The sequence below is a fragment of the Schistocerca gregaria genome, chromosome 3 (assembly GCF_023897955.1).
Source record: "Schistocerca gregaria isolate iqSchGreg1 chromosome 3, iqSchGreg1.2, whole genome shotgun sequence".
Taxonomy (NCBI): domain Eukaryota; kingdom Metazoa; phylum Arthropoda; class Insecta; order Orthoptera; family Acrididae; genus Schistocerca; species Schistocerca gregaria.
The window spans coordinates 493,020,338-493,046,848 of record NC_064922.1 but is presented as its reverse complement, the minus strand read 5'-3'; the positions used below and the strand labels follow the sequence as shown (position 1 = coordinate 493,046,848).

The 26,511-nt window shown below is 42.7% G+C and overlaps 1 protein-coding gene across 1 annotated transcript in view; it reads right to left on the bottom strand.

Moving 5' to 3' along the window:
- The window catches only part of LOC126355883 (neuropeptide F receptor-like), a 555,809-nt gene that overhangs the window by 107,670 nt on the left and 421,628 nt on the right, over positions 1-26,511 (bottom strand). The window contains exon 3 of the mRNA XM_050006386.1: positions 11,372-12,704. Within this exon, the coding sequence (XP_049862343.1) occupies positions 11,372-12,662 (1,291 nt within the window). The 5' untranslated portion in view covers positions 12,663-12,704. The remainder of the gene's footprint in view (positions 1-11,371; positions 12,705-26,511) is intronic.

The following is a 26,511-nucleotide window of genomic DNA, read 5'->3' as shown; positions in this document are numbered from 1 at the left end:
TGAAGGAAATTCCTCTACTGATGGTCATGAGTGAGGCAGGAATTGTAGAAGGCCCGCAAAGCTTCAATTATGCCGAACAAATGGATAACGAGCGCGTGAGCCGGCAGAATCGACATAGTTCATTGAAATCGAAGTAAGGGTGAAAAGCTCGGAAAGCACTGTCGCACGCGCAAAACGAAGGCTATTGAGGAAGGAGGAGGATTACTATATGGTACTGGAAACGCAGGTTAATCGGTAAGTATTTTACTTATTGTTAACTTCCTTGAATTTCTAGTTGCCGAGAATTTATTTTTCAACGCGTTTATTTCGAAACCAGTTTTATCACATTTGCATGCAGTCTAACTCAAAAAAGTATAAACCCGATCGGTATGAAAGTTGATAGTATCATTCTTTATAAAATTATGAATTATATGAACCAACTTGTGAGATGATATCATGCCTTTAAAGGTATTTTTCTTTCCATAATTAGAGAAAAAATCTTGAAAATCGAAGTTGATTGTTCCAACGCCTGTAAAATTTTTACTTTTCACTATTTTCACCTGCACTGAGACACATATTGTTAGAAAATAAGTTACTAATGTAAAATCGAAGCCTTTTAGATTTCAGATGAAAATCGGAATGGCTAGACTGCACGCAGTTGTTGATCTGTATTCGCAATCTTCAGCGGACATCACAGCGTAGCTTCGTTATTTTTGGCTGAAATTATTCAAAAAAATCCACAAAAACTGTTCGAAATATGAATCAAAATTTGATTACATTCTAATTAATTCTTCCCACCCAAAAATAATCCCAAAAAATCTGTGTCAACAGCCTCGCAATGTTGTTTCCCCACTTAAGGAAATAATAAGTTTTTCCCAGAACAATTAGTGATTAAGAGAGAACAGTATTGTACGATCATGAAACTTCCTGGCAGGTTAAAACTGAGTTAAAACGGTGTTCCCGACCGAGACTCGAAGTCAGATTCAGGCTAATACTACGATGTTATGAAAAGACTCGAACAACTCAGGCTAAAAAGATTTGAAAGCACAAGTCTGCAACGAGCAGGAGGTTTCAACAACGAACAAATTAATAGATCATTTATTGTATCAAGTAAAGTATTGTAGTATTGTCTAGTGTAAAAATCTTCCAGTACAACGATAAGGAAATATTATACAAGGGTTCGTTAAATGAAAACGAGACAGATGGAAAAAATTATTAATAGGTAAATTGTTCATTACTTCAAAAGTAATCGCATTTACTGCTAATACATTATTCCAGTGTGAGACAAGGTGGTAAATGCGTTCACGGAAAAACTTTGCGGTTACCTACGGAATCATGATTGTACGCGGCTACACCCCTCTTTGACCAAAGAAAGTCGACGGCCACGAATGCCTATTCCAAGGCTCCAAAGATGCGGACATAGAATGGGGAGAGATGAGGACTGGATGCAGGATGTATAAGGGCTTCCCAGCGAATTTTCTGCTGCGTGGTAGAAATAAACTGGCACCATGTAGACGGGCATTGTCCAGCACCATAATGATGCCGTCCATCAAGTTTCCTGCGGGTTTGCACCTGAAGGGACACCTCAGTTCTTGCAGTGACCACGTGCAGCTGTGCGTTAATCATGGAGCCATGTTCCAGAAAGTCAATTAGCAACGGTCCCTTGCAGTCAAACGAAAAGTTCATCGTGACCTTTCCCGAGATGGCGAGCTCGCTGGTTCGAGTTCGCTGCAGAAGTTTCGCTGGGAAGCCCTTAACCAGTCGTCACACGGACCTTGCATTCGAACGTTTAGCGTTCTGAGTTTCTGACGTCATGGCGTTTAGAAAGAACGTTGGAAAGTCTTTCCGAACGTGCAGAACAATATGAAGTACGGCTGGTATTCTGAACGTGCATCTGAACGTAGAACATTCAGATGGAAGGAAGCCAACTACGTCACATGCATACTGTCCCTTTTCAGTACAGAGTCAAGAGTCGCCACAGAGGCTTTCAGTTGAAATCCGTATTTGTTACGTCTTATGAACATATGAAGTTTCAAAACAACAGCAAGTTGATTTCTCGGAAATCAGTTGCTTATTTTTACGATTTCTTGTGATAACTTTATGGGAAACGTCATATTGGTGGTTAAATAATTTCCGCATTGTTACTTGTGCGTTATGGAAATATGCCGTTTCAGTGCAATGGCAGATTGAAGATCTATGAAGAACACGTTTTTCTTGATGGGATTTAACATAATTAAATGTCAAATAGTAACATAACTGCGATTAAAGCCTTCTTAATGTTGTAACATCAAGATTATGTCGTATATTATGAACGTTCAGTGCAGCTTACAGTAAAAACGCAGAGTTGCAAAGTGCTGTGTGTTGTGTTGAGGTAGACGTGTCACTGCATTCGATTTATGATCTTAAACTATCTTATTAATTTAATTAGACTGATACATAGCATGCTATGTTATGCAAATGCGCTGTCGTGAGACGTGTGTGTGTGGTCGATTGGCTTTATCTACAAGAGAGCTTCCACCACTTTTAGCAAGATATTTTGTACTTTCTTGTTTAGTCTTATATTTCACGTGTTCTGAGTTTTGTGCTACTCAAAAAGAACATCGATGAACTAATACTGACTTTAAGGTTTTACTACAAAGCGAAAATGATGAAATAGTTTTTAACGAATGTAGAAGACTACAGTAAATGTGTTTCGCACTATTCGCAATGGAACTTTTATAAGCTGATCCCCTTACTGAGAGTATGGGCTATGGAATTTCTCATCTTACCTTGCAACAAGTTCATGGATATTCAAGTTTTTATTTATGCACATTATACCCAGAACTACACGACTAGTAGTCGCAAAAGGGAGGAAATGTGTGTCTTAACAGAGCTAACGTAGGGTTTTTACGGCCATCTGTTTCGTAAAAAAACAGTATGATTTCCGATGCAAGATACGGCCAACAACTGCCTCTCTGGAGCGTACTGCGATCTCATACGCCACGTTGAGACATGCGAACCGTATGCCGTTTCGTTTTTGAGCGTACAGCAGCAGGTTGAACTCTGCAAGCTCGTCGCTGCGTTCGGATTCCCAGTCCATGTGTCGACGGCTTTGCAGATCCTCCATGCTGTCCCTATTGCATTCATATTTTTGGAGCCCAGGTCTTCGATTTGCTTCGGATGAAGAAGTGTATGAATGGGAACAATCATGGTCCCGTAGGTATCGTTTGAAATCTTCCGCAGAAATATTGAGCCGTCCCGCCTCTTTAGCCGTGCATAATTGCGATAAATTTGCCGGTAAAGGACTTTGTGCACGAACTGACCTAGATTATATCCCATATATATTCGTTGGGATTTTCGTCGGGTGGTCTAGGTGGCCATATCATTTGCTAGAGTTGTCAAGAATGTTCTTCGAACCATTTACTAAAAATTATGGCCCGGTGACATGGCGCGTAGTCATCCATAAATGACCCTTCGTTTCTTGAGCATAAGAAGTCCACGAATGGCTGCAGAAGGTGTACAGTAGAAGAACATAACTATTTCCTTTCTTTTAACAACGAAAATCTTAAAACAGCCGTGCAATTTGAGATGCCATTTTATTTTAGTTTCACAACCAGTTTCGGCAATTCTAAGGGCCATCTTCAGGCCCCATATGCATCTCAAGAGCAGACACTCAATCGTATCTATATTGGCATAAGCAGCCATCAGTATCTGTATGTCGTGAATTCATATTCGAAATGCATGCTTGGAAGATCTTTCAACAACTGAGAACACCATAATATGAGGTGCATATGGGGATTGCCCCCGATGAACTATGGACTTTGCCGTTGGTGAGAGGCTTGCGTGCTTCAGCGATACAGATAGCCGTACCGTAGGAGCAGCCACAAAGGAGAGGTATCTGTTGAGAGGCCAGACAAACATGTGGTTCCTGAAGAGGGGCAGCAGCCTTTTTAGTAGTAGCAGCGGCAACAGTCAGGATGATTGACTGATCTGGCTTGTCACGCTAACCAAAACGGCCTTGCTGTGCTGGTATTGCGAACGGCTGAAAGCAAGGGGAAACTACAACCGTCATTTTTACCGAGGGTATGCACGATTACTGTATGATTAAATGATGATGGCGTCCTCTTTCGTAAAATATTGCCGAGGTAAAATAGGCCCCCTTCGGATCTCCGGGCGGAGACTACTGAAGAGGACGTTGTTATCAGGAGAAAGAAAACTGGCGTTCTACGGATCGGAGCGTGGATTGTCAGATCCCTTAATCGGGCAGGTAGGCTAGATAATTTAAAAAGGAAAATAGATAGGTTAAAGTTAGATATAGTGGGAATTAGTAAAGTTCCTTGGCAGGAGGAACAAGATATTTGGTCAAGTGAATATAGGGTTTAAATACAAAATCGAATAGGGGTAATGCAGGAGTAGGTTTAATAATGAATAAAAAAAATAGGAGTGCGGTAAGCTACTACAAACAGCATAGTAAACGCATCATTGTGGCCAAGATAGAGACAAAGCCCACGCCTACTGCAGTAGTACAAGTTTATATGCCAACTAGCTCTGAAGATGACGAAGAAATTTATGAAACGTATGATGAGATAAAAGAAATTATTCAGATAGTGAAAAGAGACGAAAATTTAATAGTCGTGGGTGACTGGAATTTGATAGTAGAAAAAGGGAGAGAAGGAAACGTAGTAGGTGCATATGGATTGGGGACAAGAAATGAAAGAGGATGCCGCCTGGTAGAATTTTGCACAGAGCATAACTTAATCATAGTTAACACATGATTAAAAAATCACAAAACAAGCTTGTGTACATGGAAGAAGCCTGGAGATACTAGAAGGTATCAGATAGATTACATAATGGTAAGACAGAGATTTAGGAGCCAGGTTTTAAATTGTAAGACATTTCGAGAGGAACACGTGGCCTCTGACCACAATCTATTGGTTATAAACAGTGGATTAAAAATTAAGAAACTGCAAAAAGGTGGGAATTTGAGGAGATGGGACCTGGATAAACTGAAAGAACCTGAGGTTGTAGAGAGTCCAGAGAGAGTATAAAGGAACAATTGGCAGGAATGAGGCAAAGAGATACAGTAGAATAATGGGTAGCTTTGAGGGATGAAGTAGTGAAGGCACCAGAGGATCAAGTAGGTAAAAAGACGAGGGCTAGTAGAAATCCTTGGGTAACAGAAGATATACTGAATTTAGCTCATGAAAGGAGAAAATATAAAAACTCAGTAAATGTAGCAGGCAAAAAGGAATACAAAAATCTCAAAAATGAGATCGACAGTAAGTACAAAATGGCTTATCAGGGCTGGCTAGAGGACAAATGTAACGATGTAGAGGCTTATCTCACCACTTGTATGAATATCAAGAGCTCCAATGGAAAACCAGCCCTAAGCAAAGAAGGGAAAGCATAAACGTGGAAGGAGTATATAGAGGGTCTATAAAACGGCAATGTACTTGAGGACAATATTATGGAAATGGAAGAGGATATAGATGAAGATGAAATGGGAGATATGATACTGCGTGAGAAGTTTGACAGAGCACTGAAAGACTTGAGTCGAAACAAGGCCCTGGGAGTAGACAACATTCCATTACAACTAATGACGTCCTTGGGAGAGTCAGTCCTGACAAAACTCTACCATCTGGTGAGCAAGATATATGAGACAGGCGACATCCCCTCAGACTTCAAGAAGAATATAGTAATTCCAATCCCAAAGAAAGCAGATGTTGACAGATATGAAAATTGCCGAACTATCAGTTTAATAAGTCACAGCTGCAAAATACTAACGCGAATTCTTTACAGACAAATGGAAAAACTGGTAGAAGCTGACCTCAGGGACGATCAGTTTGGATTCCGTAGAAATGTTGGTACACGTGAGGCAATACTGACCTTACCACTTACCTTAGAAGAAAGATTAAGAAAAGGCATACTTGCGCTTCTAGCATTTATGTACTTTGAGAAAGCTTTTGACAGTTTTGTCTAGAATACTCTCTTTCAAATTGTGAAGGTGGCTGGGGTACAATACACTGAGCGAAAGGCTATTTAAAATTTGTACAGAGACTAGATGGCAGATTCAATAGTCGATGGGCATGAAAGGGAAGCAATGGTTGGGAAGGGAGTGAGACTTGGTTGTAGCCTTTCCGCGACGTTATTCAATATGTATCTTGAGCAAGCAGTAAAGGAAACAAAAGAAAAGTTAATAATGGGTATTTAAATCCATGGAGAAGAAATCAAAACTTTGAGGTTCGCCGATGACATTGTAGTTCTGTCAGTGACAGCAAAGGACTTGGAAGAGTAGATGAGTAGAACGGACAGGTTCTTGAAAGGACGATATAAGATAAACCACAACAAAAAGAAAACGAAGTTAATGGAATGTAATCAAATTAAGTCGGGTGATGCTGAAGGAATTAAATTAGGAAATGAGACACTTAAAGGAGTATTGCTATTTGGGGAGCAAAATAACTGATGATGGTCAAAGTAGAGAGGATATAAAATTAGACTGTCAATGGCAAGGAAAGCATTTCTGAAGAAGAGAAATTTGTTAACATCGAGTATAGATTTGAGTGTCAGGAAGTCGTTTCTGAATGTATTTGTATGGAGTGTAGCCATGTATGGAAGTGAAACATGGACGATAAATAGTTTGGACAAGAAGAGAATAGAAGCTTTCGAAACGTGGTGTTACAGACGAGTGCTGGAGATTAGATGGGTAGATCACATAACTAATGAGGAGGTATTGAACAGAATTGGGGAGAAGAGGAGTTTGTGGCACAGCTTGACAAGAAGAAGCGACCGGTTGGTAGGACATGTTCTGAGGCAACAAGGGATCATCAGTTTAGCATTGGAGGGCAGCGTGGAGGGTAAAAGTCCTAGAGGGAGACCAGGGGATGAATATACTAAGCAGATTCAGAAGGATGTATGTTGCAGTAGGTGCTAGGAGATGAACGAGCTTGCACAGGATAGAGTAGCATGGAAAGCTGCATCAAACCAGTCTCACGACTGAAGACCACAACAACATCTACAACAACAAAATGGGCATTGAAGATGGCGTACAGAATTGCCGAAACTGGTTGTGAAAATAAAATAAAATAACTTCTCAAAATGCTCGGCTGATAGCGATTTTACTTGTTAAATGCATCACCAGCCGTTGTCCCGCATTCATAATGGATCAACAGAGATAACCATATCCAGTCTACAATCGGTCCAGTTGAACTATAGGACCCATCTATCCCACGTAAAAGGAGCCTACACCTTTATGGAGCCACTACCAGCCTACACAGTGTCTTGTTGGCAGCTGGTTCCATAGCTCGGTGTATCCTGCGCCACACTCGAACCCTACCATTAGCTCTTAACAAGTGAAACAGGGACTCATCCGACCAGGCGACAGCTTTCCATATGTCTAGGATCCAAACAGTATGGTCACGAACCCAGTAGAGGCGCTGCAGGCTCTGTCACACGGTTATCGTAGGTAGTTGCGTTAGTCTTCTGCTGCCATAGCCCACTAACGCCAAATTTCGCCGCACTATCCTCATTACTAATCAGCAATGGCGGCCGAAGAGGATGGAGGAGTGGACAGAAGTTCAGGGCATTTCACCGCACTATCCTCATTACTAATCAGCATTGGCGGCCGAAGAGGAGGGAGGAGTGGACAGAAGTTCAGGGCATTCTCTTGTCCTTAGGGTGGGAAACTGCCTCTAAAGGCGGAAGACTCAGCGATGACCAACAGCACGTGGGTGTAGAAGGCAGAGGAAACAACTGCATTAAAGACCCATAACATGTAACTACAGGTCATGTGGCCTATAATTGAAAGTGTCGTGATGACCTCTCCATTAGGATCTCCGGGAGGAGACTCCGACGGGAGAGGTGACCGTGATAAAAAGATTGAAAAATCAACGACAGGATGATGTTCTACGAGTCAGGCGTGGATATGTCAGGAGCTTGAATGTGGTAGGGAATCCCAAAAATCTGAAAAGGGAAATGCAAAACTCCATCTAGATGTAGTAGGGGTCAGTGAAGTGAAATGGAAAGAAGACAGGTATTTTTGGTTAGATGAGTATAGAGTAATATCAACAGCAACAGGAAATGGTATGACGGGAGAAGGACGTCTTATGACTAGAAAGGTTGGGCAAAGAATGTGTTATAGTATACACTTCGGTGACAGGGTTGTTCTTATCAGGATGGATAGCTAACCAACAACGACAATGACAGTTCAGGTATACAAGCGACATCGCAAGCTGAAAAAGAATATATAAACTAAGTATATGGGCATACTGAAAGCGTAATACAGTTCGTAAAAGGAGATGAATATCTAATAGTCATGGGGAACTGGAATGCATTTGTAGGGGGAAAGAGTAGAAGAAAATATATGGGCTTGGGACAAGGAATGAGAGAGGAAAAAGACTAATTGAGTTCTGTAATAAATTTCAGCTAATAATAGAGAATGCTCTTTTCAAGGATAACAAGAAGAGGCGGTATAATTGGAAAATAAAGGGTGATACGGGAAGATTTCAGCTATATTAAATCAATTTTAGGCAGAGATTACGGAATCAGATATTGGATTGTAAGCCTTACCTAGGAGCAGATATAAACTCAGATCAGAATATAGTAATGATGAACAGTAGCATGAAGGTCAAGAGATTAGTAAGGAAGAATCAATAAGCAAAGAAGTAGGATACGGAAGTACTAAGGGATGCCGAGAGAGCAATAATGAAGAGCTCAGTAGGCAGTACAACTGAAGAGGAATGGACTACTGTAAAAAGGGTAATCATAGCAGTTGGATAGAAAAACATAGGCACAAAGAAGGTAACTGCGATGTAATCATGGGTAACAGAAGAAATACTTCAGTTGATCTACGACAGAAAGAAGTACAGAAATGTTCAGGGAAATGGGGTGCATCTGTAGATCTAGCTATTTTTTCACTGCACTTGGCAGGTGTATCATCTATTCTTGGTGCAGTAAATTTCATTACAACAGAAATTAATATACGATCAGAAAGTATAACTTTAGATCAAACACCTTTATTTATATACAAATATAAGTCGCTAAGGAATGTATGAAATAGGAAGTGCAGAAAAGCTAACACGACATGGCTGCATGAAAAATGCAAAGAAATCGAAAAAGAAATGATTGTAGGAATAACAAAAATGGAAGAGAAAATTGAAGATGTATTGGATGACAATCCGTTTGGTTTTAGGATAGGTAAAGGCACCAGAGAGGCAACTCTGACGTTGCGGAAGACTATAGAAAAATCAATACATGTTCATAGAATTTGTTGACCCGGATAAGGCATTCGACATTGTAAAATGGTGAAAGATGTTCGAATATCAGAGGAAAATAGGGATAAGCCATAGGGAGAGATGGGTAGGATACAATATATGCAAGAGACAAGAGGGAATAATAAGAGTGGATGACCAAGAACGAAACGCTCAGGTTAAAGAGGATGTAAGTCAGGGATGTAGTCTATCGCCATTAATGTTCAATTTGTACATCGAAGAGGCAATGATGGAAATAAAAGAGAGGTTCAGGAGTTGACTGAAAATTCAAGGTGAAAAGATACTGAAAATCTGTGCTAAGGCCTTATGGAACCAAAATACTTACGTCATCGGTCCCTTAATCTAACTTAGAGTAACTTACGCTATGGCCAACACACACACCCATGTCGAAGGGGGGCGGAGGGGGGGGGGGGTGAGGAGGCGTTGAAAAGATATCAAAGATACGATTCGCTGATGGCAGTCCTATTCTGAGTGAATGTGAAGAAGAATTACGTGATAAGGTGAATGGAATGAACAATCTAATGAGTACAGAATATGGATTGAGTGTAAATTCAAGAGAGACGAAAGTAATGAGAAGTAGCAGAAATGATATCAGAGAGGAACAACATGAGGACTGATGGTGACAATGTTGATGAATTTAAGGAATTCATTTTCCTAGGCAGCAAAATAACCAATGAAGGAGAAAGCAAGGAGGACATCAGAAGCAAACTACCACTGGCAAAATGGGTATTCCTGGTCAAGAGAAATCTACTAGTATCAAACAAAGGTCTTAATTTGGGGAAGAAATTTCTGAGAATGTACGTCTGGAACACACCATTGTATGGTCGTGAAACGTGGACTGTGGAAAACCCGAAACTAGGAGAATCGAAGCATCTGAGATGTGGTGCTAAAGGAGAATGTTGAAAACTAGGTGAAATGATAAGGTAAGGAATGAGTAGGTTCTGCGCAGAATCTGCGAGGAAAGGAACATGTGGAAACACTGACAAGGAGAAGAGACAGGTGATAGGACATCTGTTAAAACATCAGGGAATAACGTCCATGGCACTAGAGGGAGCTGTATAGGGCAAAAGCTGTAGAGGAAGACTGAGATTAGATTGCAACCTGCAAATAATAGAGGACTTAGGTTTGTAAGTGCTATTCTGAGATGAAGTGGTTGGCACGGGAGCGAAATTCGTGGCAGTCCGCATTAAACCTCTCAGAAGAGTGATGCCCCCTCCCCCTCCACCCCTCGACCCTAACGTAAAAGTCCCTGTTCTTTAATACAGTATTGCTTGTCTGTCGGCAATGGCAACTCTACAAAAACGCCAACACTGTGTGTCATAAGGTGACTGCAGTGAGAAGTAATGCCTCACATTTGATATTCTTGGCATGCTTTTTTTGGGTTACTGGTTGGCCGAGCGGTTCTAGGCGCTACAGTCTAGAAACGCGGGACCGCTACGGTCGCTGGTTAGAATCCTGCCTCGGGCATGGATGTGTGTAATGTCCTTAGGTTAGTTAGGTTTAAGTAGTTCTAAGTTCTAGGTGACTGATGACCTCAGAAGTTAAGTCCCATAGTGCTCAGAGCCATTTGAACTATACTTTTTTTGGATCTCAGGATACTGAATTCCCTAACGATTTCGGAAATGGAATTTTCCGTGCGTGTAGCCCCAACTACTTGCTTTTTTTTCCACCTTCTTTCTGAGTCAAGAGTCTTCCGACTGCTTTGATGCCACCCCCAATTCCTCTACTGGGCAGGCCCCTTCATCTCAAAGAAGCACTTGCAAACTTTTTTTTCAATGTTTGCTGGATGTATTCAAATCTCTGGCGTCCTCTACAATCTTTATCATCGAAGTTGTTCCACGATGTGTTAATTGATAGTGTACCATCCTGTCTCTTCTTCTTGTCAGTGTTTTTCATATATTCCTATCCTCGCCAATCCTTACCTTGTAATTCCACCTAACTTTCATCATTCTTCTGTAGCACAACAGTCAACAGCTTCGACAATCAACAGCCGCGATTCTCTTCTTTTCCAGTTTCTCTGATGCCCTTTCTAACATCTTCGATGCTCTTCCTTTACTGTTTCCCCATCATTCCTTATTATTGCGGAAAAGGTAACAAATCCAACACGAACTTCTTCTGCCGCTTTGTACATACGCTCTCGGCCTTACCTTCGCTCCGTCGACTGGAGGTGCGGCCAGTGGAGCCGGCCACGACGCCGGTGGCAGGCCTGGAGTGTGCGTCGTCCTGGCGGCGATGGCGGCGGCGCGTCATACTGGAGCGCAGCGAGCCGACGCGCTCGCGCACCACCTCCATCTTGACGCAGGGGCAGACGGCGGCGGCGATCTCGTGGAACTCCTTCCGAAAGTTGTCGTTGAGCCAACCGTACAGCAGTGGGTTGGAGCACGCCGACGACATGCCCATCATGTGGCACACCGCGTAGCAAATGATCATCGTCTGCTCGTCGTGCACCGGCGGGTTCCACAGGTCCATCACCAGGTTGAAGATGTTGAGCGGTAGCCAGCTGATGCAGAAAATGAGCGCGATCGAGTAGAGCAGCGAGTTGGTGCGCTTCATCCGCCGGTCGTCTTTGGGCTTGCGCCTGACGGACGTGTGCGTGGAGCAGGAAGCCTTAGCGTCGCCGCTGCCGCTCTTACCGTTGGCGATGGACGAATTGACGTAGCGGTATCGCAGCTTGTGGCATATCCTCGAGTAGGCTACTGTGACTGTGATTATGGGAAGCAGGTACTGGACGATGAGGGAGAAGATCGAATAGTAGAGGCGGCCGTGTTCCACGGGCCAGTCCTCCAGGCAGTACGAGATGTACGGTAGGTCGGGCAGGTTGATGTCGTGGTTCTTGAGCGCCCTCCAGATGAACATAGGTGACGCGAGTACGAGCGACACCAGCCAGATGCAGCCCAAGATGACGATGGCGCCCACTTTCTGGAGGCTCTCCCTTGTAGGGTACACTATCACCTGGTAGCGATCGAGCGCTATGGCAGTAATGGAGATGGTGGAGACGAAAATGCTAGTCGCCTGCAAGGCGCCGAGCATCTTGCAGATGAACACCTGCTTGCCGAGCGGCCAGTACTTGGTCAGGATCTCCATCAGAGTGAGCGGCATGGTGATGAGGCACAGCAGCAGGTCGGAGACGGCGAGGTTGACGATGAACATGTTGCGCGCTGTGCGCATGGCGGGCTTGCGCGCCACCGCGCACACCACCAGCGAGTTGCCCGCGGCGCCGATCAGGATGAGGAGCGAGTAGGCGGCGATGAGGCCGTAGAAGGCGGCCGAGTCGTCTAGCTTGCGGTTGCGGCTGTACTGGTCGAAGATGTGCGGGTTCACCTGGCTGGAGTTGAGGATGCGCGTAATGTGCACGGACAGGTTGCGGGCGACGCCAGGCAGCGACGGCACCGCCGTGGGCAGCAGCACCGCCCCCGGCACCCCCGGCACCTCGGCCATGGCTCCTCCGCCGCGACCGCCCCCGCGCTGAGCGCACCGCCTCTGCAACAGTCGCCGCCACAACTCAGCACAATATGCAATCTGCTCAAGGACAGCCAGTTGACCCTGAATCTAAATAAACGTTATTTATCTCACATAAAAATCCGAAGGGATCCACAACTAACAAGGGGAGGCCACGACGTTTGCAACGCAGATTTACTGCAAACTTCGTAAACTCGTAGTACTCCACTGAGCTACCGTGCCAGCACCACTTGGCTGGAACATGCATAATGGTGTACCAACGAATTTTCATCCAGTTATTTGGGAGTACGTAGCGCGAATCTTCTACAACAAGTGTTTTATCGTGGCTCGCCAATCATAATGCATTCAGGTCTCCCAACATGAAATCGTTGGATTTATTGGGGGGAATATTTAAAAGCCTCGATTATTCCAGGCCAGCAGGCAGTGATGAACTCCGGGAACCCGTTATGAATGGTTGCCAGTGCATGAGAAACACGCATGGGTTTTTTGAACGTTTACGGTCATTGATGAGGAGTCGTCCTAAGGCCTGCCTTCACATTAACGGTGGCCGTGTGGAGTACCTCTGGTTATAAGTTTATCCTCAAGTAGATATCTACAGTCTGGATCGTCAGGCACTCAGTCCTAACATGTCTATCGGAGAAAGCGTTTGTTTCCGGACCTACTCTACTAGCCACTTAAAACTGTAATTATAACATTATAGTCCATACTTTCGTACGTCAATTGTCAGGTTGCAGCAGTTCCCTCCAGATGTAATACTGCTGGTTCCTTCTGAAAGCAGAGATCGATTCAGGGAATCTTTCTGCAGTGCTGCTTTACTGCAACTAAATTTGCTAATGCCGTAAATGGCCCCGTACGTGAAGTTGCTTATGGAGGCAACGTTGGATGAAATGATAGTAAATCCTATGTCTGAACTTGGTGTTCTTCCTGGCTGTTGGAGAAGTGGTCAGTTTTTCTTGTATCTTATAAACCTGCCTTGTTGTTTCCTCTGGATTTCTTCTACGTCCGTCTCAGTTTCTGACTTACTAGAGTTACTACTATAATCAGTGACATCCAGCAAGGCTTTTAGGTTTCCTACTACAGTCACTACAAAAATGTTTCAAGTTTTTACTTGAAGTAAATGTATGCCATCATAATTATTGGTCCAAGTGAAATAAAAGAACACCTCTCTATACAACAAACTCAGCATGTGGAAATTTATACATCACTGCACAGATTACGAGATCTGATCACACTCTTTCGAGAACCACAAGTATGACGGTGCGCCCAATTCTGTTGAGATCCTCTTAACGTTTCCCGAGGCAAAATTATCACCACGCATGGCGCACTTTCCTGATAGTTCCGTCATTTCCACCGATACCTGAACCTGCACTGATACATTTGTTAACATCCGTGGTTTAGTTTTTAGTAAATAAATTTCTAATTATAAACACGTCACTGGGATACTGGTCTTATTGTGTTAAACCTGTAACATAAGATTATACCTCTTAATGAGTAGACTATTACAGAATTTTAAATTTTTAAGTTCGATTAATAATTACATGGCATATTGTAAACCAAATATTTGTTGCCCTGGAAGCCGTCGATATGCAGCCTGCAACTGGGACCGTGTGCCGTCCACTGTGTATCACTTTAGTTAGACAGCTAATGATTTAGCCTCACAAACCAAGTAATCTAATTCGTAAGTCACTCTACTGTTCCAATGAGCAACTGCCGACAAACTAATGGAAACAGAAACTATCATAAAATACTGAGCAGTAATGATTCGGATGGTTCAAAAGTGGAATGACCACCCACAACAAATTGTAGGAAAACCTGATGCCAGTCTGAGAATCTTAAGAAGATGTAATTCATCCACGAAAGAAGTTGTGTGCAAAACACTTGTCACTTGTTCGACCGATCCTTGGGTGCTGTTAATCCGTCTCGTTCCTTTACTAAGTGGGTTAAAGAGGGAGAAGGAGAGGGAGAGTGAGAGAGAGAGAGAGACAGAGAGAGAGAGAATGGCCGAGCAAAACGTCACGGAGTCATTTACTAAGATACTCACTAAATTCTAGCAGCACAACAGAGGCGTTAAGAACCATGGAAAGGTTTACTTTTTAACTTTTGAGAGTGTATGAACCGAGAACAGTGTTGTAACACAGTAAACAGGGGAATGCTGATGTCTGAGCACAAAAAAGGCGATTTTATTCCTCTTTAGATCCTCTGACAGGAAGTGGGAAACCAGATGCCTTATTCTCACTCCGCCTTCCTAACCAAAATATTCTGCCATTCGGATATAATGGCTCTCTTTCAACACAGAGCATTTTAAATCCGTTTACCCTGTCACTGTAGTTAATCCATTTTACTCAGCATTCCCCCTTACTGACATTGCATATTCCTTTTATGTCCTTCCCCCATCATCTTCTTTTTATCCAACCGATTTACAGTACATCCCACTGTCAATGCCTTTTCTCTTATTTACACGTCCCCTTTTGTCTATCTTTGCCACTGTCTCCATCACAACTCAGCCACTTCTGGAGGTTGCAAATCACCTTTTCTGCTATCGCCAGGTGCTCAGTCCGCCACCGTAGTTGCGTGGACAGCGCGCAGGTTTGTCATGCCGAGGGCCCCGGGTTCGATTCGCGGCTGAGTCGGAGATTTTACTCCCATTAGAGACTGGGTGTTTGTGTCGTCTTTATCATCATCATTAACTCATCCTCATCGACACGCAAGTGGCCGAAGTGGCGTTACTTCAAAAGAGTTGCACCAGACGACCAGGTTATCCGCTGGGAGGCCCTCGCTACACATTTCATTTAACCAGGTGTTCAAAATTACGTTCCAAAATAAGCTCTCACCCCTGTACCTACGAGTTCAAATCTACCGGTATTGCAGCCGCGGGGTGTAGCAGCGCGGTCTAGGGCGGCTTGTCATGGTGGCTCTCCCCCTCCCCCCCCCCCCCCCCTCCCACGCCACCGTCGGAGGTTCGAGTCCTCCCTCGGGTATGGGTGTGTGTGTTGTCCTTAGCGTAAGATTAAGTAGTGTGTAAACCTAGCGACCGATGATTTCAGCAGTTTGGCCTCATAAGAACTTAACTCAAGTTTCCTAATTTCTACCGGTATGAGATGGTCCAGACCCCCTAATCACATGTATGATCTCCACTCCTCTGTATTGTCCATTTCCACAATCTCCTCTTCCTTTTCGCGCCACTGCTAGTATCTCCATCCGTCTCTAAAATGTCACTCAATGACCGTTACTATCTACACCTTTCTCCTTGTATCCCACTAGCACTGTCTCCTCTCTCTTCTCCTCTCTCTTCCACCGTCATTGTCTCTCTGCTACTCTCTTTTAGCAAAGAAAATGGCGAATATGTTCACATGGAAAATCATGTGGTGTAGGAGGAGGAAAGGATCGAGGCACCTGTTTCCCCACTATTTTGTCTCACTCGTTTAAAGAGGAACATCTTCGCAAGATGTACTGTTTATATAAAACGAATGCTGCAGGTCAGAAAAGTTTTGACAGATTAATTACATGTTTTCACACATACATATACATTGACACACACGAACTACTATGAAGTATGCGCAATATAAGGTTAACACATTATCATTTGCTTTACATATTTTTCTGGATACTATTCTGATCCATCGCCCTTTAATCGAAAAAGCCCGGCTTGTGATTTGTATCTTAAAAGAGAAAAAAGTTATTACAAATATTTTACTACACTTGCTTTCTTTCCAGTTGTACATAATATTGGCATCCCTTTCAATTTATTCGCAGCTGTGTTAAGATCCTTATTAGCACCTCTTTTTTTTTAAATTGCAGTACCACTTTGAGCTGATTTGCATAGGCGTGAAGCGTTTATTACACAGAGACAGCGAGTCCTAGAGTTATGTTAGTGGAAATAATCTAACTAAAAACATGGCTTAGTAATCTCTGAACCCTTACATTGACCCTAGCATCCTTGCTACGTGTTCGCTATGTCAGTTAAAACTACATTTACGGCTCAGAAACGATACTGCATGCTTATTTTAAGTGCTTGTGTGCGGTAACTTTGAACACGTACATCTCAGTGACGGGTAGTGATAACGCAAGAAGTTCGAAGGTTACTTGAGAACTTCACCTTAAGAATACATGGAATTTTGGACGATTTGAGATGTATCGAAATTGTAGAAGTGGTCGTAGCCACAAGTGTTACTTTTGGAACAAAAAAAAGTGTCTTTTTTTCGGAAGCATCTTCATAATGTCTACAGATTTTAGAAAATGGGAAAAATGGCGATTCTAGACGAATGTCTAAAGAATGTAATCACCATAACCGCTAATACATTGGTTCCACTTTGATATAAGACTGTAAATGCCTCAGTGGAAAAAAAGTTTGCGGTTGTCTACGGAACGATGATTGTACATAAACGTGTATATCTTCGTCCGAAGCAAACAGACGACACGAATGTCATTCTTCAGGATCTCAAAAATATGGATATGGCATGGGGAGAGGTCGGGACTGTACGGGAGATACGTAAGGGTCTGTCACCATGTTGAGAAAGTTATTTCGAGTAAAGTTGTTTCGACTACGCTGCAGAAGTTTCACCGTGAAGCCCTTAAACAACCTCCGTGTAGTCTCGATCTCTCCCTATTCAGTTTTCAAATTTTCAAAGCCATGAAGAAAGCATTCGCATCCATCGATTTGCTTCGGGCGAAAAGGTGCACGCCTGGATACAATCATTTTTCCGTGAAGGGATTTATCACCTTCTCTCATACTGGTATAAATATATTAACAAGTTCTGTCGATTATTTTCGAAATAATAAACTGTTCACTTACCTTTTCTCTAGTTTTTAATTTACCCTCATATAACCTTCCTAAACACGAAAATTTGCCAACTCAGATTCTTACATCTAGCGTCGGTAATTTTCTCTGTTTTGCCTTCCAACATTTTTTTGTCTACTTATAGCATAATTTCCTTTCTTAACATACACCTTACCATCCGCTTGCCCTCCTAGTTAATGTTGTCTATCAGTTCACAGTCAATTTTACGGCGAACCCCTTCATTCACTGTTAATCCACCTTATTTTCTGCATCGTTCTGTAGGTCCTCTGCTCAAAGACGCCAATCCACCTCTTTTAGTTCTTTCCAACAATCCAAGATACCCTAGCTCCCCATACTGTGGTCTGAATGTCTATTTGCAGAAACCGAGTGCCGATCAGTAGGTAATAAAACATTTTTTTGTTGTGAAAGTAGGTTGGATTTATACAAGATTCCAATACACCGTAGAATACCCCACTATTTTGGATACACAGTTCTAGTCTGCAACATAATCTCCATTCAATGCAACGGTCTTCCGCTACCTTCCTAGGAGGGCCTGTATGTACGCATGGTGTCACTGTACTGGTCGACGTCGAGACCAATCTCTCCATCATCCTTGTACTACTTCCCGCGGAGTGCGTCCTCCACTGATAGTTCAGTGAAGACGATCTTTCTTTGCTTTCTATGGTCACCCATTCGATGGGGAGGAATCCAGCGGGCGCACATGTTTGAGCACTCCAGCTGGTGGACGGGTGTGTCAGCACCAACAGAGACGTGCAGTTGAGCAGCGAGGTATTTTATTGTAATCCGTCAATCACCTTGTATGAGAGTACCTGCGGGAACCACAGCTGCGAGAATCACAGCTGCGTCCAACCTGCCTGAGCACGGGAGATCAGACAGGTTTGCGCGGCCATGTTGGAATGATGACATCTGCTCGCCCAACGACTCACCGCGCTTTTGTTCACTGTCAGATCGCTGCAGACATTCGGAAAGCGTATCTGAATATCAGCGATTCTCTGGTGAAATGACAGTTCGCTGCTTGGAACGTATCCCCGTTACAGACGCCATTTTGAAGGCTACGTATAGCGCCGCCAGCTGTCAGAAATTCATGAAACTATAGGTCTTGCAATGGGAATATTCCATGATGTCCCACAAAACTTGAAGATTTTTTTCAACCGAAATTGGACGAGAAAAATATAAAGTGTTCTATTACATATTGAACGCACCTCGCATATTTCCCAAATTAAAGTCTACTTTCCATACAATTTGACTTCTTTTAGCAAGGAATGCTCTCTTTCGCTTTGGTTATCTGTTTCCTGTATCCTTGTTTAGTATATTTTGCGTTAATTTCCTTTATAGGTGGCACAATTCCTTCGCGTTTTTTATCACATTGTCACTTACTTTTATAGGTTTGTCCTTGCTCCTCAAAACTTCTGTCTTTCGACTATCCATACCCGTACCATAGTCTATGCGCAGTAGTTTATTATTCCAGTCATCAGGTTATACAGTTCTTTCTTACTTTCACAGAAGGTGCGTAATCTTCTCATCAATATTTTTTCTTTCTGAGTAAATTCATAGATCAGATCCGATATTCCTTTCTTTCATTGCTTCTTCGATATAAAGCTTGGAAAGTGCACGAGGAAAATTACAAGCATGTTTTATGCTTGTTTTTGAATCAAAGTACTTCCAGCATTTTTATTGCCATCGCTCGGTCCTGTTAGATTTATCTCGGGAGAGATTTTTAATATCTTACACCGTTCTACACTATCGGACGGTTTGAATTTTCATAAATTATAAATAAAACATGTCTTGCTTCTTCTATCCTATTTCAAATGTAAATCACCGACAGAATTTCCTCTCAACTTTCTCTACCTTTCCTAAACCAAATCAGTCATCATGTAGCAGATCTTTAGCTTCTTTTCCATTCTTTTGTGTATCATTCTGTTCGTCAACATTGACGCATGACCTGATAATCTTATCAGCTGTTAATACTTTTGGGGTAATTTGGATTTTCCTAGAAGTCGTATAGTATGTCTCCATTCTCAAAGACACCCGAAATAACTCGAATAGTTGTTTAGTTAGCATTAGTTATCATTTTTAGAAATTATAGACGAATATCATCTAGTCCCTCTGCATTGTTCCTTCGATAGTATTGCTAATCTCTGACAGACTGACTCGAATGCGGTAACCACTGTACAAAACAAATTAAAATATAAATAATAAATCCAGAAAAATTAACTTTACTAGTGAAACTTCCTGGCAGATTAAAACTGTGTACCCGACTGAGACCCGAACTCGGGAACTTCGCGTTCCACCGGCAAGTGCTCTACCATCTGAGCTACCGGAGCACGACTCACGCCTGGTCCTCACAGCTTTACTTCTGCAGAGTGAAAATCTCATTCTGGAAACATCCCCCAGGCTGTGGCTAAGCCATGTCTCCGAGGTATTCTTCCTTTCAGGAGTTCTAGTTCTGGAAGATTCGCAAGAGAGCTTCTGTAAAGTTTGGAATGTAGGAGACGAGATACTGACAGAAGTAAAGCTGTGAGGACGGGGTGTAAGTCGTGCTTCGGTAGCTCAGATGGTAGAGCACTTGACCGCGTAAGGCAAAGGTCCCGAGTTTGAGTCTCGGTGGGGCGCACAGTTTTGATCTGCCAGGAAGTTTCATATCAGGGCACACTCCGCTGCAGTGTGAAAATCTCATTCTGGAAACTTTACTAGTGCATTTCAGAGGAAGATAAAAAATTGAGTAACGCATTCGTTGTGCCATCTGATTTGTTACAGTTTGCTGTATCAACGGAGTATTGACCAAGTATACAAAGCGTGAAGTCATTTGGTGTTGTCTTTGTCATTGTTCGGTCGACACGCGCAGTCTTATTAACTTCTCTGTCAATTCGATATTGCGTCGTGACAAAATTGCTTGCGGGAATTCTGCAACTCCCAGCTCTTTGATTGGAGATTCGAGCGGCGGGGAAAAAACAAAGGAGTCTACCGAAACGGACGCCTCTCATATGTTCTCATTCCGCTTTGAAGCACTACATACTTCACTGCATCAGAAAATAATTGCAGCGGGCTTGCTACTTCTAAGAATAGAACTACAGTAGTAGCTTTCGAGATATTTAGTATGCATAAGGTATTTCAAATATATTTTCTGGAATGCCGCTAGTGATACTTTGCATTAATACGTCGAAATCTCCCATACAAAAGTAATATTTCAGCCCTTACTACTACATTACACATTCCGCCCATCTCTCAATCTGTATGCTGTGTACTGGACATTTATTTGAATAATTTCTGCTCATCACTTTTCTACATCTATATTTCAGATAATTCATTTATTTTTTACACATATAGTGAGAGCTATCTTAACACATCAAAGGTATTTTAAATAACTGTCTGCAAAGTATACAACGAACTTCCACATTCCATTCACGAATAATACTGCTTTTTCGAATGTTCTATACCTGCATGGATAGTATCAATATGACACTTTGGCGAATGGATATCTTCGAAGCACTTATTAGTGTAACAATATCATACCCTGAGAAATCTTCATAGTTTTTCGTTCCGTTTGGTTGGTCGACTGGGCTGACACGAGTTCAGGTATTTCAGATGGCGTGGTTGTTGGTAACTAGGTATCAAATATGCCCATTGTGCAGAAAACGTTAGTTTGTAAACACTTTGTGTGCTAGCGCCTCTGAACTGTGCAAGAGAATGTAGACTGTTTGAGTCACACAAGCTAAGCAGAAAGCAAATGAGACAATGTAAATTGCAATCGCTCTGTGACCGTTGTCGTGCTGTGGACTCTGAAACGCAACTGCACGTAATCAAACAAACACAGACAAGCAACAGAGGATAAACTCTTTGTGTACTGTGTGGGGTCGGCGTGTTCAGCAATGGTAGTCCTTCCTTTGTTACATGACACACAAACACGGTACTCAAAAGTCTTCCCTAGGCAACAGTAGAAAACATTACTGTGTTGCGCTCCGTAGTTTCATACTGCTGATAGCTTTAAGTCAATTGTGTGGCTATTGCAAAAACAGGAATGAATGATGGCGGTTGTGTATACAACTCCAGAGTATACCGATGTGCTTCTCGTGCACGGGAAATCGCAAAGGAATGCGAGAGGGGATTGCTGGCTCCATGAAGTACTCTAACCCAGCAGGCGTCACACAGCTCACACCATGTTTGCAAGATTGGAATTGCGTTTGCGTGAAACAAGCAGCATATCTGCCAATGGTACTTCACATGTGTTTGAAGAAGCTGTACGTCACCTTTTTGCAGAGCTGCCTTCTGCGAGTGCCTGCGCTGTAGCACTCGCCAGGGTGTGATCGACATGGCAATGTTGCACATTCAGCACGATGAAATCTCCAAAAGACTCATGCGACAACAGCATTAGTTTCCTCGTCGTATCAACTTTTGCCGATGGCTGATCTATCAAAGTAGAAAGGATCCTAGCTTCCTACGATGATCCCTGTTTTCTGATGAGAGCACCTACAAGACGGATGGCATATATAACACCAGTAATAATCATGTTTCGGTCGAAGATAATCCTCATAAGTTGCATATATGAGTCCACCAACGTCGCTTGGATGTCAGCTAGTTGGGCACGTCCCATGGACAACATTGTCACAGATCCACAGCTCATTCCCGTGCGTGTTGATTATCCCTTTACGTTGTATTTGTTGGACGAAGCGGCTTTGGTCATCTGTCGTACTCTGTTGTTCCAACAGGATGACGCTTCAGAACTCTTGGTCGTGTGATACGTGACGAGTTGAATTACACATTTGGCACCAGATGAATAGAATGGGGAGGCCGAAGAGCCTGTTCCCCCTCGTTTACCGGTCCTGATACCACTAGATTTTTATTTCAAGGGGTACATGTGAGCCATAGTTTACTTGACACCCATAGAGCCACCAGATGTTGTGGCACGAACAAAAGTAGTAGCTGCAGTCATACGTGCTATGCCGAGGATCTTTCCAAGCGTTTGGCAAATGATCGTAAGGCGATGCACAAAACGTTTCGAAGCTGGTGGCGGTCAAATTGAGCACCTATAAGTAAATTAAACTGGTTTTTACTGACAGTAACGTACTTTGGCTCCTTTACACCTTGTTTAGCTTGTGCAGTCCAAACTACCAACGTCCTCCACCAAATTTCAGAGACGATACTGCACAAGCTTGGCGTTTTCGAACTTGCAATACGCTCACATGGCACCTATCTACAAATTACCAGGCATTCTGACACGCCTTATGGAACGCCCTGTATTTAATCACTGTACTGCTCGCACTAAATCATTTTCTTAACTGCTTATCCATTCGTAAGTACATCGGCAGTGTTACACTACGCAACTGTCATTTGCATACAAATAACTGCTGGTCAAATGCCTGAGTGTAACCAGAACATGACTCTCCAAGATTTACACGACTGGTTGTACAAATTTTCGTAGCCAAAGATAGAGATATGGTGTAACAAATATACCAGCGTGAGGTGTCGTTTTGCTAAGCAAAATCTAATTGCTTCAAAGAAAGAAGGGTAATTAGTAGAAACATAATTACTGATTTTTGGGTAAAATGAAATATTTCAGTCACGGGCGCTGCCACCTACGTAAATGGTCAACAAGTTCATCTCTTCAAGACTTAGACATTTTGCACATAAAAAATGGCACTGGTGTGTTATTAAACTGTAAAAAGCCTTCCTTGGAATCAAGTCCTAAGTTTAGGACATGTAGAGGACATAAAACGCTAGGAAGGCGAATAAGGTATCAAAAAGTTCTTCTCTTGAAGACCTAGCTGTTCTACGCATTGGTGTTACATCTGACAGTCAAAATGGTTTCCTTCGAAAGATTTATTAGATTCAGGACATTGTGAGAACATAGGAGGCTACGAATGCGATTATGGAAACGTCTCTATGGTAATGCCTAAGCGTTGTCGCAGCTCCAATGAAGATTATTGTGTCTGTCGCACCCGCTAGCGCTTCCCAACTGAAATGCGGCAACAGAGCTACTAGCTGTCAGCGACCCTCTTAAACTGAGACGACTGTAGAATATCTCAAGCATCATCTTAGATGCACAAGCCTGGCTGACCAGCAAAGATGCTTGCCAAACAGGGAAGGTTTTCCAGCAACATTGAAGGCAGAAAAGCCAATGAGAAGGACCAAAGCAGAAAAGATTGTCCAGGAGGGCGAAATTACCTGAAATTGAAATGACAAAATTCTTTGCCGGTATTAACAATTTCCCAACTTTCCCAAATCTGCGATTGCCAGATATTTCCACAGATTTTCGTATGATGTACACATACTAAAATGATTCCTAACCAGCTGGTAGATAATATTTCTGTCCCTGATGACGGAAAACCACAGCATCAATTGAAACTTCTCTGCTTTCTCTTGGTCTATATGATATTACAAGTCGCGGCATGGCCGTCGATTTAAAACAGTGATCCAGGAAGTGTAGAATGAATTTCATTTATTTTAGTCACTGAACACAAAATCTTTCGTCCTTACATTACCGGTTTCGCTCACCAATGACCTGAAGACCGTCACTGCTGACCGAAACCAGTTGTCTAAGGACAAAAAGTTTCTTGATCATTGAACGAAATAAAAGAAATTCATGCAATTTTATATTAATGACAATAGAACACCCATCGATGCTTAAATATATTCTATTTAATGAGAATAAAAAAAGCTGGTCGAATGTTTTGTGAAATCCTCTATATGTAAGAAATGAAACAGAGACATACTTGATTTACCTTTGAATGATGTCCGAAAACATGATGCACCAAATAAGAAACTTTCGAATATTAAAGAGTGCGAGAGAATATTGATTTGGTGGACTATGCAGATCGGGCTGCATGAAGCCAGCCTTCGGACTGAAGAACTCAACAAAATCAACCTGCTATATAGATTTGAAGTATCGCGTACAGACTGTGAACATGAGAATGTATGTACAGCTTCCACCTGATGTCGTTGCCAGTAAGGCCAGTAAGACCTTCTGGATCAATAATTGCCGCTTTATGTCTTACAAATACTCGCAAGTAATCCTGTCCGGTGATCATGCTGAGTGGAGAAGCCGAATTTACCGAAGCGCATATAAAAAGTACGATATGTGTGTTGCTGGAAGAGAACGTTTTAGATACAGCAAAGGCATAAGCTAGACCAAAACCCTCTATGTCGCAGTTGTTATTACTTGTTGCTACCGCCTCGATCGTACAAGCGTCATAAAATAACGAAAACGACAAGAATAATGCGCTATTTTTCCACTAGAATCCAGGGGATTGGTGCCTTGGTAAGACTCTGAACTCGTATTCGGGAGAACGACGGTTCAATTCTCCGTCCAGTGGTCAAGATCTAAGTACCCTAAACTGTTTTATGTGTACACTGGATAGGTTCCTTTGAAAAGGACACCTGGGATTTCATTTCAGGATCCTTACCCAACCTGAGCTTATAGTCCATCTCCATCGATCTTCTCGCCGACGGAAAGTGAAACCATATTGTATCTCCCAAACCCATAAGTAATGTTTCTTTTTTTCACCATGAGAGACGAAGCGAACGGGAAAAATATGCGAAAGGGTGTCTCACTAATTAAAAAATGATACACATTCTCGTAGTCTTCCACGATGCAGTTTTTCAGGGTCATAGGGACCGATGACCTCAGCAGTTTAGTCCCTTAGTAATTCACATACATTTAAACACACACATTTCGAATTTCAAAGAAACTCTCCTGCATGCCTTGCGCAACGAGCACTCCTGGACTCTTGGAAGAAAAGCTCTTAAGGGTATTTAAAAAAATGTATTAGTCACAGACTGGTGTATTCTTTGCAGAAACATATTTTTAAGTGGTTCAAATGGCTCTGAGCACTATGGGACTTAACATTGAAGGTCATCAGTCCCCTAGAACTTAAAACTACTTAAACCTAACTAACCTAAGGACATCACACACATCCAAGCCCGAGGCAGGATTCGAGCCTGGGACCGTAGCGGTCGCGTGGTTCCAAACTGAAGCGCCCAGAACCGCTCTGCCACACCGGCCGGCAAACATCTTTTCACTCGGCAGCGAAGTGTGTTGGGATCTGAAATTCCGAGAACATTAAAACTGTCTGATGGGCCAGATCAAAGACCTTGCACGTGACGGGAAAGATCCTACGCCAGCACATAGTTTTATTACTGAGAAATTTTAGCATATTTTGCAAAGTATACCTGCCCACTATTTGGAAAATGTTCTGCCCACGGTACATCGCATTTACGTTGCCTTGTCACTGTCCCATGCACACTATCTGATCAAAAGTACATGGACACCATTGTGTGATACAGAAAGGGCCACTATGCCTCACTAGAGGCGAACACACCAAAACAAAAGGAGGCGAGAAGTATTGTGTTTTCAGTTGACAAACAGTACTATCAGAATGGATGTAACTAATTCATCAGGTACATTTCAAACCTAAAACTGCCCTACTGGACTGTACGTCACGCGAAGGAACAACCACAATTAATCCAAGACCAGGCAGATCTCATTTAGTGAGGGATTGGGACCACAGAGCACTGAGAAGGGTGGTTGTGGAAAACCAAATGAAATCAGTGTAACGAATCGCTCGTAAGATCCAAAGTGCTCCAGAAGTCCGGCTAGCAGAACTGTTACGCGTAGGAAGTCAAGAATATGGTTCAATGGCAGGACAGCTTCTTGGTAATCTAGCCATCTTAAGAGAAGGGGGCGCGCCACCAAGAGGGTCGGGGCGACAGAGTAGTAGAGGGTTTGCCTACTTCCATTCCAGTACCTGCGTTTCATATTACGTAAGTGAAAGACTTCCAGTGAACAATTACTGCTAACATCAGACTCTAATTTCCAAGAACTCAATTAGGAAGCTCCCCATCATTAATTTACTGTTATCTAACAAGTAGTGACCAGTAAATCCAATCAGCAGGAAAGCTGAGAAACTACCACTGATCACCCTCAGACTTAGCTACATACTAAGCTTATAGCAACCACTAACGACAGGAAGCAGCTTGACTATGTGACCGCGAATTCCTTGCATCCATGGATACAGTAAAAGACTGTCCACACTG